This window comes from Pectinophora gossypiella, unplaced genomic scaffold, assembly GCF_024362695.1.
Source record: "Pectinophora gossypiella unplaced genomic scaffold, ilPecGoss1.1 Pgos_37, whole genome shotgun sequence".
NCBI classification, from domain to species: Eukaryota; Metazoa; Arthropoda; class Insecta; order Lepidoptera; family Gelechiidae; genus Pectinophora; species Pectinophora gossypiella.
The window spans coordinates 730610-749197 of record NW_026063247.1 but is presented as its reverse complement, the minus strand read 5'-3'; the positions used below and the strand labels follow the sequence as shown (position 1 = coordinate 749197).

At 37.4% G+C, this 18588-nt stretch overlaps 2 protein-coding genes across 2 annotated transcripts; both read left to right on the top strand.

The window, feature by feature from the left end:
• The first annotated feature begins 4688 nt into the window (after nt 1-4688).
• LOC126381141 (piggyBac transposable element-derived protein 3-like) lies at nt 4689-7475 on the top strand. The gene is made up of 2 exons (XM_050030670.1): nt 4689-4823; nt 5084-7475. The coding sequence occupies exons 1-2, from the start codon at nt 4781-4783 to the stop codon at nt 7018-7020; spliced, it is 1980 nt and encodes a 659-aa protein (XP_049886627.1). The 5' UTR covers nt 4689-4780; the 3' UTR covers nt 7021-7475.
• Nucleotides 7476-8495: 1020 nt separating this feature from the next.
• LOC126381137 (uncharacterized) lies at nt 8496-11980 on the top strand. The gene is made up of 3 exons (XM_050030667.1): nt 8496-9050; nt 9523-9694; nt 11043-11980. Exons 1-3 carry the CDS (start codon nt 8496-8498, stop codon nt 11978-11980), a joined length of 1665 nt encoding a protein of 554 aa, XP_049886624.1.
• Nucleotides 11981-18588: the final 6608 nt, after the last annotated feature.

Here is an 18588-nt window from a genome sequence, read left to right as displayed (position 1 = left end):
GAATAATTATACCACAAATACACAGGCACTGACTATTTCAGAGAAACTTTACCACGCGCCGCTTCCAGGTTAGTAGGTAAATACCGTTTCGTCGCATAAAGTACCTATCGCACAACGTACCGCCGATTTTTAATGTACCCTTAGTAAAACGCACCTATCGCAAAATGCACACATCGCATAATGCACCTTTCGCAAAATGCACCCATCGCATAATGCACCTATCGCGAATCGCACCTATCGCAAAATGAACCCTTGAAAAACTTAATAAGAATTTAATCGATTTACTATTTCGATTACTTGTAGCTCTGCCCACCCCGGAAGGGATTACGGGCGTGAAATTATGTTTGTTTTTATTTCGGAGATAGGAGTAGGGAGTAGTGTTTGATTGAGACAATTAAATTGTCCTCTTAGGTAAATGTTTGGATTAACTTTGAAGATGAAACTCATGCCAGAGACTTCGTCATACCGGCTAAGAGTCTTTTGTTTCGATGGGGCCTCCTCGCCGTCTTCTTTCTTATACTGGTCTTGGGCAGTGAACCACGTAAAACAAAAATTTCTCGTTGATCCTTCTATTCGTATATTTAGAAGATTCCTTATCGCTATTTAAGCTATTTTGAGAGCGGCAAGGTCTTTCGCGTGATCTGCAGGTGAAATCAGTGGCCGGAATTCACAAAAAGCGCCCAAAAAGTGCCGAAAAACTGATTCATGTACTTAATTTTAAGAAGTTTAATTTTATCCGGCAAGTTTAGAAAACCGTATAAAATTAATTTAGAATAAGAGTTTAACGTCAAATTAATGTTCGCTAGAATAGCTTTTTGTCGCCTAAACCTAAATTGAGTAATTTAGAAACGTCATTCCTAAATTTAAGATTAGGCGTCAACTAAAATGTGCCGCCAGAATACAAATTCAGTTTTTGACATTTAAACCGTAATCTTAGCTAAAATAAATTTAGGTTTGCCTGCAGGAATCCCCCCTGAGTATTCGTTACGATGTCACTAACACCCTGTATATAAAAAATATAACTAAAAAAATATATATAAAAATATAAATATATATTTATATAAAAAAACAAACAAATTTAAATATATACATAATTATATATATATTTGTGTGTGTGGGATGTGTCTATTACTTTTTTTGTTCCCCTTATTTTATTTTACTTTTTTGCGCGCTACACTGCAGCTGTATAAGTGTACTATATCCTCTGCCGAAGGTTGTCTGGAAGAGATCGCTCTTAGCGATAAGGCCGCCTTTGCCCACCTTAGAATAGGTTTATCCTGTAAATGTTTTGTAAATTTGTGTGCAATAAAGTGTTTTTATTATTATTATGTTTGCACGCATGTTTGACTACTCCTAATTATCTTTTTTTGTACAAGGGTACATTTTGCGATTGGAACGTTTTGAGATGGGTGCATTTTCAGATAGGTGCATTTTGAGATAGGTGCATTTTGAGATAGGTGCTTTACGCGTTAGGTGCATTTTGAGAAAGGTACATTATGCGACGTTTTTCGCCTGCGGTACATTTTGCGAATGGTACGTTTTGTGACTGATCCGTTTCACGATATACAGTCCATTCCAGTGTGAACAATTAGTGGTCCAATACGAACCGGATAATAAGTGAAGTGAATAAACTGTGAAAATTCTAAGTGTTTGGATTTTAAAAGACTTAGCCGAATTTAGTGAGTTAAAAAGACTTGTAAAATTTTCGTGTTTAAACCAAGGACTTAGTACAGTTTGAGAAAAATGTTCGGGACTTAGAATAATCAAGAGTGACTTTTCATATACAATTGAAGTAGGTTTACTTCAACAACTTTTGGACATAAACATTACTTGTTAAAAAAAAAAAAAAAAATATCACCATGGAAGAACTTATAGTGGAGCAAGAGTTGTGTTTGGATCGAATCAAAAAGGTCGGTGTCAACTTAAAGAAAGCTCCAAAATCTCGTCTATCTGAGGGATATATAACTGCCCGCATGGAAACTTTGAGCCAATATTGGAACGATTTCAGATCAACGCACAATGATATTGTTCGAGCATCCAAGCAAAAGGATCGTAAGGAGCATAGTTATTTCGTTGAAGATTGGTTCTCACAAGCGGAAACGGAGTACATCGATACAAAAGCAGAGATGCAAGACAAGTTATTGGTATTGAGATCGAAAGTAACTACATCTCCTGAGGGATCATCAAGGTCTTCTGAGAGAGTTCATTCGCAAGAAGTGAGGTTACCAAAAATCGACATTCCGAAGTTCAGCGGAAATTACCAAGACTGGAGTACATTTCGAGATATGTATAAATCACTCATCCATACCAACGACACTATTCACAAGGTGAATAAGCTACATTATCTCAAGAGTTGTGTGACAGGAGAGGCAGAGCAACTGCTGAAACATATTGCTATTAGTGAGAAAAATTACGACATTGCATGGGACATTCTAACCAAAAGATTCAATAATAAGAGAGTTATAGTGAATTCTATTCTTACGAGATTATTCAATCAGAAGAAGTTGATTGCGGGAACAGCAAAGAATATCAAAGAGCTACTAGATACAACAGTTGAATGTATGCACAATTTAAAGAGCAACGAGGTCAACATATTGAGTTGGGACCCTTTAATAATTTTCATTGTGGTGAACAAACTCGATGATGAGTCGCATAAAATGTGGGAAGAAGAACTTGGATCTTTATCTACAGACTCGCTTCCGTCCTTTGACAAATTCGTCAAATTTCTAGAGACACGTTTCAGAGTTTTAGAGATGATTAATCCATCTACCTCCAGAGAGAAGGTAGGAACAAAGACAAAAACGTTTCTCACTACGACCTCTACTTCATCAAGCAACATTACCTGCACCATGTGTAAAGAGAATCACGCTCTGTATTTATGCAAAGAATTTGCGAAATTGAATGTAAATGAGAAAGTACAATATGTCCAAAAGGAAAACTTGTGCTTTAACTGTCTTTCACCAAAACATAGTGCGAGATCCTGCAAGAGCAATTCATCTATACTTATAATAAATCTGTAGAGAGGTCAATTCTGTACATTAAATATTTTTTCAAAATAACTATCAGGGGGTGATAAGTGATCGATACTGATGCCAAAAATGCAATCAGTAAAATTTTTGTCTGTCTGTCTGTCTGTCTGTCTGTATGTTCCTTATAGAAACAAAAACTACTGGACGGATTTTAATGAAACTTGGTACAATTATTCTTCACACTCCTGGACAGGTCATAGTATACTTTTCATCACGCTACAATCAATAGGAGCAGAGTAGTGAAGGGAAATCCTTTTGTATGAAAAATCTAAACCACTCAAGTTAGACGTTTGAATTTTGGCATGCAGGTACCTTAGATACCGTAGAGGTGCACTAAGAAAGGAATTCCCGAAATTCCTACGGGAATGGGAATTAGCGGGAAAATCCTTTTGTATGAAAAATCTAAACCACTCAAGTAAGACTTTTGAAATTTGGCATGCAGGTACCTTAGATAACGTAGAGGTGCACTAAGAAAGGAATTCCCGAAATTCCCACGGGAACGGGAATTAGCGGAAAAATATTTTTGTATGAAAAATCTAAACCATTCAAGTTAGATGTTTGAAATTTGTCATGCAGGTACCTTAGATACCGTAGAGGTGTACTAAGAAAGGAATTCCCGAAATTCCCACGGGAACGGGAATTAGCGGGAAAATCCTTTTGTATGAAAAATCTAAACCACTCAAGTTAGACGTTTGAAATTTGGCATGCAGGTACCATAGGTACCGTAGAGGTGCACTAAGAAAGGAATTCCCAAAATTCTCACGGGAACGGGAATTAGCGGGAAATACCTTTTGTATGAAAAATCTAAACCACTCAAGTTAGACATTTGAAATTTAGCATGCAGATACCTTAGGTACCGTGGAGATGCACTAAGAAAGGAATTCCCGAAATTCTCACGAGAACGGGAATTAGCGGGAAAATCCTTTTGTATGAAAAATCTAAACCATTCAAGTTAGACGTTTGAAATTTGTCATGCAGGTACCTTAGGTACCGTGGAGGTGCACTAAGAAAGGAATTCCCGAAATTCCCACGGGAACGGGAATTAACGGGAAAATCCTTTTGTATGAAAAATCTAAACCATTCAAGTAAGATGTTTAAAATTTGGCACGCAGGTACCTTAGACACCGTAGAGGTGTACTAAGAAAGGAATTCCCGAAATTCCCACGGGAACGGGAATTAGCGGGAAAATCCTTTTGTATGAAAAATCTAAACCACTCAAGTTAGACGTTTGAAATTTGGCATGCAGGTACTTTAGTAAACTTAAAGATTAGTTGCAACAGGATATTACAAAATTCCCACGGGAACGGTAGTTAACGGGAAAAAACATTTGTATGAAAAAATCAAATCTAAATAAAAGGAGAAACTGACTGACTCAGTGACTGACATATCAACGCATAGCCTGAACGGCTAAATGTAGGCATTTGAAATTTGGAAGGGACATAGCTTAGGTACCGTAGAGGTGCACTAAGAAAGGAATTCCCGGAATTCCCACGGGAACGGAAATTAGCGGGAAAATCCTTTTGTATGAAAAATCTAAACCGCTTAAGTTAGACGCTTGAAATTTGGCATGCAGGTACTTTAGTTAACCTCCTGCCTACATATGTACTGTACATAGAACATAACAATAAAAAAAATCTATTATCGGTTTTATTAATGGTAACACTGTGAATTTGAGACTAACGACATCTATTGTTTGTTTGCGTAAGATAGACATAAAAAGTTGACATTTGACATCTGCCATTTTTTGCAAAATGGCGACTGAAAGCAGACGTGTGGCAGTGCGCTCGCGCAGAGGTAAGTTAATCAATGATAATCTTATATAAATATTTACAATTCATTATGTTGATGTAGTTAATAATCAAATAAATGTATAAATAGGTAATATCCGGTGGTATTTTTGCATTTCAGTAAAATGAGTCCACATAACCTTACTTTCTTGTTTTATGTCCTTTGCAAAAAACAAATGTAGGTAACTAAAGTTTTGATAGTTCGACTCTAAGTGTACTGTTAGAAGGACATTGGAAGGTATTGACCGATATTTTGTGTTTTTGCAGTTATAACGGATAATGACATATCTGAAGCTTTAAATGACTCCGAGTTTGACTATTCCGGAGAAGATTCGGATGACGATCCAGAGTTCATTCCATCAGAGATCAGCCAAAGAGGCAATGACCATCAAATCAGTGAGTCTAGCAGTTCAGACGAAGAAGACGCTACGTTAATCACTCCTTCTGCTTCTCCAGCGTTATCCAGCGATTCAGTTTATGTATCTTCGACATCACAGTCTCGATCACGAGGTCGTGGGAGAAGCGTTTCGCGTGGACGTTCTCGCGGTCGTGGGCGTGGACGTGGAACACGAGTTGGAGATGATTTTCAGCAGTCAGAACCACCATCTTTGTCTACTCGACAGATAGCAATCAGAAATCGCCAAACAATCGATGGTATTCAAGATACGTGGACCAAAGCTACTATAGAACCAGAAATGAATGATTTGATGCAACCAGCGTATATACATAAAGAAACTAAAAATTGGGAGTGGAATCAGTTCTATGATCAATATATCGATGATGAAATACTAACAACGATCGTTAATTGTACAAATAGAACACATATTTTAGAGACAGGTAAATCAATGGGGCTTACTTTGAGAGAACTTAAAATATATATTGGTATCACAATGATAATGTCTGCGTTACAGTATCCTCAAATTGATATGTACTGGTCAGAAAAATGGAAGGTTCCCATCATTGCAATGGCTATGACAAGAAACAGATTCTTTTTTATTAGACTTCGCCTAAAGTGTGTTTACGACAGTGAAGTATCTGCAGAACAAAAAATACAAAAAACTTGGAAAATACAACCACTTTTTCAAAGAATATTAAATGGTTGTCATGAACAAAACAGGCCTAAAGAAATGAGCATTGATGAAATGATTATCCCTTTCACCGGAAAATGTCCAATGCGTCAATACTGCCCCAACAAACCTAATCCCGTTGGGTTGAAAGTGTTTGTCCTCGCAACTCCTCAAGGCGTTGTTTGCGATATGGTGGTGTATCAGGGAGACACTACGTTTCCGGATTTGATCGGCCAAGGTTTTGGTTTAGGCGAAGCAGCCGTTTTAACTTTAACTCGCACATTGGTCCCTGGTCATTTATTATTTTTCGATCGTTTTTTCACTTCTACAAAACTGTGCGATGAACTATTGAGACGTGGATTTCATGGTACAGGTACCATTATGAAAAACAGAGTTCCTAAAAGCTGTGTCTTGACAGAAGAAAAAGTATTCCGAAAAAAGGCGAGAGGAAGTAGTGAAGTGAAGGTAAGAGAGGATGGAAAAATCGCTGTTACAATGTGGCTCGACAACAAACCAGTATTAATGATGTCCACTTGTTACTGTGATCAAAACCACGACGAATGCGAACGTTGGTCTAAAAAAGATAAGCGATATGAAAGAGTTAGAAGGCCCGAAGTTATTAAAACTTACAACCAAAACATGGGTGGAGTCGACCTTACAGATCGCATGCTTTCAGTCTGCCCATCGCGTAACCGAACAAAAAAGTGGACAATTCGTGTTATATCACATCTCTTTGATTTGGCGGTGGTAAATGCTTGGCTGCAATATAGAGCTGTTCAAATAGAGAAAGGTGCCATAAAGAGAAACATAATACAAATGCGTCAGTACAAACTCGATTTGGGTACAAAACTTATTGGAGACAATGAAGAACAAAGTGATGGTGAAAGTGGAGGTGAAGAGTATGAAGAGCTCGAACCCAAACACAAGAAACGTAAGATCCTTATCAAACCAATACCTTCCAGAGAACGCCGTATGAAGTCTGCTGCACACTTACCCGAATATAACACTAAACAATCGCGCTGTAGGAATAGAGGATGCTCCAAAAAGACCACAGTTTACTGCATAAAATGTGATATTTATCTCTGTTTTACACCAAATAGGAATTGTTTTTCCGACTTCCACAAGGATGCTGAGTAGTTTTTAATTGAAGCTTTACTTATACCTAGTTGATCTCATGATTATGTTCCTCATTAATGACTTAAAAGTACAAAATGTTGATTTATTGTTCTGTTATGTTATAATTATAAGGAAGAATTGTTTAATTTTGATAATTTTTGAAGAAGACTGATTTATTTTTGTTTTGTTTCTCAATTTTCTGATAGGAGGCTTAAAATATAAGTTTTTTTGTTTGCTTTTCAGTACCTTTACTTATTTTTATTCCAGATATCATCCCAGAATTATCCTATGTACTACATAAATCACATAGTAATATCGTCACTTTGTTCTCTACATAGGACATAGCGAAAAATCGTTTTTCCGAAAGCAGGATTTTTTTATCTATTTTTCCCTTGCATGTCAACCTATTCCGAACAACATACTAAAATTTCAGAAACATACTCCAAAAAAAGTGCTTCTGGTAGGCAGGAGGTTAACTTAAACCTTAGTTGCAACAGGATATTGCAAAATTCCCACGGAAACGGGAGTTAGCGGGAAAAAAACATTTGTATGAAAAAATCGAAACCGCGTAAGATAGATGTTTTCAATTCAATTCAATTAAATTATTTATTGCATTCCATGTAGTACAATGGGGTGTTACATAGGCATAGGAACTAAAACATGGACCCTGTAGGGCACAGCAACGTTGAAGGGAAGAGAGGAAGTGTGTATTAAAATTAAAACTCAATGAACAATCAATTAAAAAAAAATCAATTCAATCAATTGATTCAATCTAGCATGCATGCATACCTTAGTAAATATAAAGTTTATTTTTGGCTGTATTTTGAAAAATGGGAGTTATTGGGAAAAAAAATGTATGAAAAAATCTAAACTGCATAAGTTAGATGCTTGAAATTTGATATGCACTCCCACACACACGAAGATCTCTCTCTTATATAACACGCCACGCGGACGAAGTCGCGGGCAAAAGCTAGTCATGCCATAAATGTAATAAGAGACATCACACACTGCTGCACTATACGAGAGCGAGAGAGAATCACGGAACTTCAGAGACAAATATATCATCAAATGAGAATGAGACGAGTACGATGCCAGCTATTCGGTCACACTTTGTAACTCAAGGTCAGAATGCTCTCATGGCTACTGCTCTAGTGAATATACATACAGGCAGAGGTTTACAACTTGTTCGAGCCTTGATTGACCCATGCTCACAAGAATCCTTCATCAGTGAAGCTACCGTTAAGAAACTTCAACTGCGACTAGAACATGTGGAAGGTCATGTGATTGGAGTTGATCAAATGTCAGCACGAATCAACCACGCTTCTAAATTTCAAATATCATCCAAAGCGAATGACTTTACATGCCCTTGTACTGCTTATATGGTGAAGCAAGTGACTGATATCCTGCCTGCTCAAAAAATCTATCACGAATCGTGGAGTCATCTACAAAACTTGGTATTAGCAGACCCTACCTATCACAAACCTGGTAGCATAGACATGTTACTTGGAGTGAATATTTACACAGAGATACTAATGAGCGGAGTTTTAAGAGGAGAACCAGGGTCGCCAATTGCGCAACAGACCCAACTAGGTTGGATCATATCTGGAGGAGCTTCTAAACAGAACAATCCGCATGGTATTGTCACCATGCACCTGAGCGTTGCACTGGATACCATGTTACAAAAATTTTGGGAAGACGAGTCATTGCCGAGTGAAGAACACTATACTCTCACTGATCTTGAGACGCGAGCTGAGAAAATTTACGAGAAGACTGTGGAAAGAGACACTGATGGGAGATACGTTGTGGCACTTCCATTTATGAGTGAGAAACCGACACTTCCTGAAAATTCACGACAAATTGCAGCACAGAGATTGAGTCATCTTGAGAGAAAGCTGTCTAAAAACGAGAATTTGAGACAAGAGTACAATGAGGTAATGAGAGAATATATCACATTGAGACACATGGAGCCTGTGGGTGAAAACGAGAAATATGAAGCAGCAACTTACTTACCTCATCACGCAGTGATAAGAAACGACAAACATACTACAAGGGTACGCGTAGTATTTGACGCATCGTGCAAAGGCACAAACGGAGTGTCACTCAACGATGAGTTGTTGGTTGGCCCACCACTTCAAGAAGAGTTACGCAATCTATTATTGAAGTGGAGATCACACAAAGTTTGCTTTGTTGCCGACATTATCAAAATGTATAGGCAAGTGCGAGTGAGGAGTGAAGATACAAATTTCCAAAGAATTCTTTGGAGATTTAACACAGAGGAAGAGGTAAAAGAGTATCGATTACTTACCGTCACCTTTGGCATGGCTTGTGCGCCATATCTAGCCATTAAGACAGATCGCAAAGGATGAAGGTAAAGAAGAGAAGTTTTTTCTTGCAAAAGAGATAGTAACTGGAGATTTCTATGTCGACGATTGTTTATCTGGAGCAGACGATGTAGAATCTGCAATTGTGGCACAAAAACAACTAACAGAGATGTTAAAAAGAGGAGGGTTTGAACTTCAAAAGTGGTCGTCAAACAGTACACACTTTATGACAGAAATAGAACCAGAAAAAAGAGCAAAGAAAACAGAGATAGATCTTAATAAGAAAGAGACGATCAAAACACTCGGTATAATTTGGAATGTGAGAGAAGATGACCTACAAGTGACAAACAAGATAGAAACTTACACTGACAAAGGTATTACGAAGAGAAATGTGCTATCTGTTATAGCATCCTTATACGATCCTATGGGTTGGCTTGCACCGAGTGGCAAAAATCTTCATGCAAAAATTGTGGATTCGGAAATCGCAATGGGATGAAGATCTTACTGAAGACTTACGAGACGAATGGATAAAATTCCGATCACAAATCGATAAACTTTTTGAGATAAAAATTCCGAGGTGGATCAAGGTGACCAAAGATTGCCAAGAAATACAGCTTCATGGATTTGCAGACGCCTCCACAACGGCCTACGCAGCAGTGATTTATGCTAGAGTGAAACAGAGCGACGGAACGATAAATACATCTTTATTAATGGCAAAGACCAGGGTGGCACCTGTTAAAGAGATTTCACTACCACGTCTTGAGTTGTGCGCAGCGGTCTTACTTTGTAAGCTGTTAAATCATGTTGCAAAGGCAATGAGAATAGATCCTGTGCATACTTACGCGTGGTCAGATTCCAAGGTGGTACTGGCTTGGATAAAAGGCGAACCGTCGAGATGGAAACCCTACGTCAAAAACCGAGTTATAGAGATCAGAAACACAATTGAGACAATCTGGTCGTATGTTAGCACAAAAGAAAATCCCGCTGATCCTGCGTCACGAGGAGTGTCATCTGAAAAATTTAAAAACAATAGGCTGTGGTGGGAAGGGCCGTCATTCCTGAAAGAGAGAGATCTTAAACTACTTACCTGTGATGTGCCTGAAACGAATTTGGAGAAACGAGAGAGTGTTCTTTGCGCACACATAATCAACCCAAAAGAAAATGAGTACTTACTTACCTTACTCCAGAGATACTCATCCTTAAAGAAACTGCTCGCTGTAGTGTCCTGGATCCGACGATGGCTGCACCTGAAAAATAAAAAGGAGATAAATAAGAACTTACCTACATTTATTACTAATGAAGAACGCGAAGAAGCACTTACCACATGTTTGAAGATTTCCCAGAGAGTTGATTTTCCCGAAGAGCTTGAGAACTTAGAGAACGGGAAGCACATCAAACGAGGAAGCCGTTTGACTTCACTCAACCCTTTTCTAGACGAAAATGGAGTTTTGAGAGTAGGTGGACGCTTAAAGCATGCAGACATAGAATTTTTGCGTAAACATCCGATAATTCTATCGAAAAACAACGTCTTGTTGTCTTTGATTTTAAAGGAAGCGCACGCAAAAACCCTGCATGGTGGACCTCAGATGATGGTAAACTATCTTCGTCAGAAATATTGGCTAATTGATGCTGGAAATGCAGTCAAGAGATTCGTGCGCAATTGTATGACATGTGCCAAACTAAAGGCTACTACGAGAACACAATTGATGGGTGCACTTCCAGAGTGTCGAGTGAAGCCCTCAAGACCCTTTTCAATTAGTGGAGTGGACTTTGCTGGACCCATCAATGCGAGAATGAGTAAGGGGCGTGGAGCTAAATCATTTAAGGCTTACATAGCTTTGTTTATTTGCATGGTCACCAAAGCCATACATATCGAATTGGTGAGCGATATGACTACAGACGCTTTCATGGCTGCGTTTAAAAGGTTTATTTCAAGGAGGGGTCCATGCAGGGAGATGTGGAGCGACAACGGAACTACTTTCGTGTCAGCTAGCAAGGAGATTCTTAATATTTGGAAAGAGGGTAAATCGAGCATTCCTGATGAGCTTTCTTCCTTGCTGGATAGTGAAGGCACCAAATGGAAATTTATACCTCCGGGAGCCCCTAACTTTGGTGGCTTATGGGAAGCCGGAGTTAAATCGACGAAATTCCATCTGAAACGAATAATTGGGGAATCCACCCTCACATTCGAAGAGCTGAATACACTATTGACACAGATTGAGGCTTGTCTCAACTCGAGGCCACTTTCACCTATCAGTGACCATCCTGATGATCTAGATCCGTTGACACCCGCACACTTTTTGGTTGGAGAATCACTTATTATTTTACCTGAGAGTGACTACACAGACCTGAAGGAACATTCCTTAACGAGATGGCAGTTGACACAAAGAATGATGCAATCGTTTTGGAAGAAATGGCAATCGGAGTACATGTCAAGATTGCAACAGAGACCGAAATGGAGGAGCCGACAAAAAGAGTTTAACATCGGAGATTTAGTCCTCATTAAAGACCCGAGGTGTCTGCCAAGTAAATGGCTTTTAGGAAGAGTGATGACTAAACATACAGGACAAGACAATTTAACCAGAGCATATGACATTCGCACGTCGACCGGAGTTGTGACGCGTGCTATTTCGAAGCTTTGTCCATTACCAAATGTGTAAAAGGACATGTTGTCCTTTGGGGGGGAGTATGTTGTGGTCGATGTTACCAATAGTTACCGCTAGATGTCGCTATCCAAAATTAGAACGCGGTATCGTTTGGACGTATTGATTCTTATTAGATTATCAAGCATGTTTTTTTTTTTGAGTTTCGTGAAGTTAATAAATCCATCATATAGTGTAACAGTGGTTTCAATATACAGTCCATTCCAGTGTGAACAGGTATCCTATTTTCTTTCTCAGGGTCTAAAGATTGTCTGTGCCAAATTTAATCAAAATCGGTTGAGAGGTTTAAGCGGGAAAGCGTAACAGACAGACAGACAGACAGAGTTACTTTCGCATTTATAATATTAGTAAGGATTATTTTCCCTCGTTAAATAGTAAACAAACTAAGTGTAGGTGTTATAATTTCGTTGACGAACTGATTACCTATCCGTTTCTTTGTCTAAAATGAGTATTACCTTATTACTATGATTGATTACTGGGCTTAAAGTTCGTATAAATGTTGTCTCGAACTGTAATCAGTTCTCGAATTTAAATAATCAAATTCATAATAATATTAAAATGCATCATATCGATTTTATTTTTACTCGAGTGAGTAATCGATTTGTAGGTTATATATGTCATAATAACACTGGCCAGAAAAAAGTTGATGCTTTTTGGCGGGCTGTCATTACGAAAAAACTAAATAATTTTCGGAGAACAAAAGAAGGTGCATTAGAACAGAGAACAGAAATCAGTGAACATTCAGATTATTCAGAAACAGATCAGAGCAGAAATAACAGTGTATTTTCAGATATAACAATCAACAACAGTTTTATCAGACCTCCTGTCGATGCGCAGGAAGAATATTCAGTTAAGTCTTATCATCATCATCAGCCGTACGACGCCCACTGCTGGGCATAGGTCTCCCCCAAGTTAAGTCTAATAATACTTATATATTTTCCTAATTACTTAGATATCAGTTATGCTATAGGTACTTGTATTATTTGGTATAAATCGACAAAGGAACAAATGAAATTGCATTAAGAGGAGAGAACAGAAATCAAAGAATATTCAGATTATTCAGAAACAGATTAGAGAAGAAACAGTGTGTTTTCAGGTATAACAATCAACAACAGTTTTATCAGACTTCCTGTCGATGTGCAGGAAGAATATTCAGTTAAGTCTTATAATACTTATATATTTTCCTAATTACTTAGATATCAGTTATGCTATATTTGTATTATCCGATACAAATCGATAAAGAGAACAACAGACAGTAAACAGTAAAACGGATAGTAAAACAAACAGTAAAACATTGCAGTAGGTAATATCGTTGTGGTGATTTATCAGGTAATCAGATGAATTTATCAAGGCAATCAGGTGGACAGGGATGGCTGTAAGGGGCGGTTGGAGGCCATTCGCGGGGTTTCACCCCATATTCAAACATCGTGGGCTTTTTACCCTATATTCAGACGGCTATGGGCACGTTGTCCATTTGTGGGTATTTTGCCCCATAGGTATTCATATAACTATGAAACATTCTAATCACATATTCTAACATCGTTGGTTTTTTACCCTATATTTAGACAGCTATGGGCACGTTGCCCATTTGTGGGTATTTTGCCCCATAGGTATTTCATATAACTATGACACATTTCAGTTTTGGAATGTGATTCAGAATTCAGATAATTCGTGACCTTACATGATTATGTATGGTTCACGACATGGTGGAGATGCTGGGATATCTTGAACATGTAATTTAGTGACCATGTTAGTGATACTCAGTACGAAATCAGTAGATACAGAATAGTTGACATCAAATCAGATGGACCTAATTAGATGGACCAATTCAGTTGTTAAATCAATTGACTCAAATCAGATGGGCCAATAATGTTGACTTAAATCAGATGGGCCAATAACAGTTGTTAAATCAGTTGACTCAAATCAGATGGGCCAATAATAAGTAGTTAAATGAGATGGACCAAATCAGTTGTCAAAGCAGATTGACCAGATTATTTGCGAATCAGATCAACCAAATCAGTTGATAAATCAGAAGGACGAAGCCAGTTGTTAATGTTATCGACATCAAATCGGATAGACCATGTAACTGTTGACGATAACAGTTATGAACATCAAATTGGATTGACCATGTTAGTTATCAACATTAAATCAGATTGACTATACCAGTTATCAACATTAAATCAGATTGAGTATACCAGTTATCAACATTAAATCAGATTGACTATACCAGTTATCAACATTAAATCAGATTGAGTATACCAGTTATCAACATTAAATCAGATTGACTATACCAGTTATCAACAAATCAGAAATCAGATCAGTTGAATTGAGTTGTTAAGTTTGTTGTAAGTCAGTTCATTTAAGAGTTTCGAAAAGTATTAATTCATTGATTTTATGTTTTTGGGGTACAAATTTTATTATGTTTTACTTCAATTTATATTGCAAAAATTCAGTGTAAACATATTCGAAATAGTCAGTAAGTATTGTTATTAGAATGAATACCAACCATTTGCTAAAAGTTAAGACCAAGTTTTCAAATAAATATCGTATATTAACCAATTCATATGCAACAGTTATAGAACATAAATCAACAATCGTGCTATCAGTAGCGCAGAAGCAATCCAGGCGTCATTATCCACAGCTAGTGGATGCCTTCAAGGTTATTATTCAGTACAATTAAGAGTTCTTCCTTGTTGACGAGCTTCGGGAGTTGGAGAACATTAATCAAGAGTTCAAAGAGGTAAACTATACGCTGACGCATATCAGGGAGCTGTCGATGATATCAGCAGCCTCGACCTCTTCAGTCGCAGATCAGGATATTCAGGTGAGAGCCTAATTGCCCTCTATTAAGCTGTACCTCCAGTAGCAACAAATTGGAATAGCTCAAATTTTTAGTCCTTTTTCAGTCGTTATTTGTCAGCACAAACCAAACATGCTAACATCATCTGGAGAAAGTTGTGATATTAGATATATTAAGTTGTTATATTACTGATACTTTTCAGTTATCCAGAATAGACGTATCTGCTTACGTTTATTGAAAACATCAGCAAAATTTTGATTCAGTGCGTTGTTTCATAATCAACAACAGCTTCAGCTAAATTAACAGGACATAGCAATGAAACAGAGTTTGAGTCTAAGTCAACAAACTGCTTATCAAGCTGTTCAGAACATAGTGCAGCAAATTGAACAGTCTACTCAAAATCTACAGCAGGGTTTAGAATGCTGAACTTAATCATAACACATGTGTATTTCATAATTCTTGCGTCGGGGCAGTGTCTCGAACTGTAATCAGTTCTCGAATTTAAATAATCAAATTCATAATAATATTAAAATGCATCATATCGATTTTATTTTTACTCGAGTGAGTAATCGATTTGTAGGTTATATATGTCATAATAACACTGGCCAGAAAAAAGTTGATGCTTTTTGGCGGGCTGTCATTACGAAAAAACTAAATAATTTTCGGAGAACAAAAGAAGGTGCATTAGAACAGAGAACAGAAATCAGTGAACATTCAGATTATTCAGAAACAGATCAGAGCAGAAATAACAGTGTATTTTCAGATATAACAATCAACAACAGTTTTATCAGACCTCCTGTCGATGCGCAGGAAGAATATTCAGTTAAGTCTTATCATCATCATCAGCCGTACGACGCCCACTGCTGGGCATAGGTCTCCCCCAAGTTAAGTCTAATAATACTTATATATTTTCCTAATTACTTAGATATCAGTTATGCTATAGGTACTTGTATTATTTGGTATAAATCGACAAAGGAACAAATGAAATTGCATTAAGAGGAGAGAACAGAAATCAAAGAATATTCAGATTATTCAGAAACAGATTAGAGAAGAAACAGTGTGTTTTCAGGTATAACAATCAACAACAGTTTTATCAGACTTCCTGTCGATGTGCAGGAAGAATATTCAGTTAAGTCTTATAATACTTATATATTTTCCTAATTACTTAGATATCAGTTATGCTATATTTGTATTATCCGATACAAATCGATAAAGAGAACAACAGACAGTAAACAGTAAAACGGATAGTAAAACAAACAGTAAAACATTGCAGTAGGTAATATCGTTGTGATTTATCAGGTAATCAGATGAATTTATCAAGGCAATCAGGTGGACAGGGATGGCTGTAAGGGGCGGTTGGAGGCCATTCGCGGGGTTTCACCCCATATTCAAACATCGTGGGCTTTTTACCCTATATTCAGACGGCTATGGGCACGTTGTCCATTTGTGGGTATTTTGCCCCATAGGTATTCATATAACTATGAAACATTCTAATCACATATTCTAACATCGTTGGTTTTTTACCCTATATTTAGACAGCTATGGGCACGTTGCCCATTTGTGGGTATTTTGCCCCATAGGTATTTCATATAACTATGACACATTTCAGTTTTGGAATGTGATTCAGAATTCAGATAATTCGTGACCTTACATGATTATGTATGGTTCACGACAAATGTCTATCGAATTACCTCCTCAAGTTTAAAGCGTAGCTAGTCATGTAGTACTATATTAATTATGTGGTGTAAGTAATTAGATTTTATCTGTATGTAATGTAACAGTCAGTTGAATAAAAAAACTTATACAAATCAGATCAATTAATTGGCGTAATGTGATTCTAGAAAGAGTTTTAATGTTAATAGATAGCTAGCTATAGCTATGTGTAGGTTCCTGTAGGAATGAGATATAACTGTTTAATAAAGACAGTTGCATCAAAATTTTATCATAAATTCCCTAAATTATGGCGCCTACCTACCCTCTAAGTTAGAAAAGTGATCAAATACTAACTTGAGGTCACTCAGTTTAAAAAAAAACATCGAAATCATTCCAGTAGCTATGGCGTCATGCGCTTCTTGACACGATCACGAAATCTAGATTTCCGCGGGAATGAGGTATTTTCCCGCCATAAAAAGTAGCCTGTGTCCGTGCCTAAGATCCTATCTTTAAATTAACCAAGTCTTATAAAATTCCGTTCAGACGTTAAGGCGTGAATGAGGCAAAATTTTAAAACAAACAATTAAAAATCACTAACCTAGTTTTCTGTCTACTGCCTACGCCTTAAGTACGATAGCATAAATATTAATAGGCCATATCCTTTTCTAGATTACTATCTATCAGCTAACTAAATTTCATCAAAATCCGTTGAGCCGTTTAGGCATGATAGACAAAACTCCCAGCAAAAACCATAAAAAAATCACTAACTCAATTCAGTTTTCTGCCTACTTCCTACCCCCTAAGTACGATGACGTGATCAATTTGATCGTACAACCGTTTTTAGATAACCAACTATTACCTTACTAAATGACAATGGGCACTTTTGTATGAAACTTGGTCCAAGAACCTCCACTGATGAGACTTATCTATACTTATAATAAATCTGTAGAGAGGTCAATTCTGTACATTAAATATTTTTTCAAAATAACTATCAGGGGGTGATAAGTGATCGATACTGATGCCAAAAATGCAATCAGTAAAATTTTTGTCTGTCTGTCTGTCTGTCTGTCTGTCTGTCTGTCTGTCTGTCTGTATGTTCCTTATAGAAACAAAAACTACTGGACGGATTTTAATGAAACTTGGTACAATTATTCTTCACACTCCTGGACAGGTCATAGTATACTTTTCATCACGCTACAATCAATAGGAGCAGAGTAGTGAAGGGAAATCCTTTTGTATGAAAAATCTAAACCACTCAAGTTAGACGTTTGAATTTTGGCATGCAGGTACCTTAGATACCGTAGAGGTGCACTAAGAAAGGAATTCCCGAAATTCCTACGGGAATGGGAATTAGCGGGAAAATCCTTTTGTATGAAAAATCTAAACCACTCAAGTAAGACTTTTGAAATTTGGCATGCAGGTACCTTAGATAACGTAGAGGTGCACTAAGAAAGGAATTCCCGAAATTCCCACGGGAACGGGAATTAGCGGAAAAATATTTTTGTATGAAAAATCTAAACCATTCAAGTTAGATGTTTGAAATTTGTCATGCAGGTACCTTAGATACCGTAGAGGTGTACTAAGAAAGGAATTCCCGAAATTCCCACGGGAACGGGAATTAGCGGGAAAATCCTTTTGTATGAAAAATCTAAACCACTCAAGTTAGACGTTTGAAATTTGGCATGCAGGTACCATAGGTACCGTAGAGGTGCACTAAGAAAGGAATTCCCAAAATTCTCACGGGAACGGGAATTAGCGGGAAATACCTTTTGTATGAAAAATCTAAACCACTCAAGTTAGACATTTGAAATTTAGCATGCAGATACCTTAGGTACCGTGGAGGTGCACTAAGAAAGGAATTCCCGAAATTCTCACGAGAACGGGAATTAGCGGGAAAATCCTTTTGTATGAAAAATCTAAACCATTCAAGTTAGACGTTTGAAATTTGTCATGCAGGTACCTTAGGTACCGTGGAGGTGCACTAAGAAAGGAATTCCCGAAATTCCCACGGGAACGGGAATTAACGGGAAAATCCTTTTGTATGAAAAATCTAAACCATTCAAGTAAGATGTTTAAAATTTGGCACGCAGGTACCTTAGACACCGTAGAGGTGTACTAAGAAAGGAATTCCCGAAATTCCCACGGGAACGGG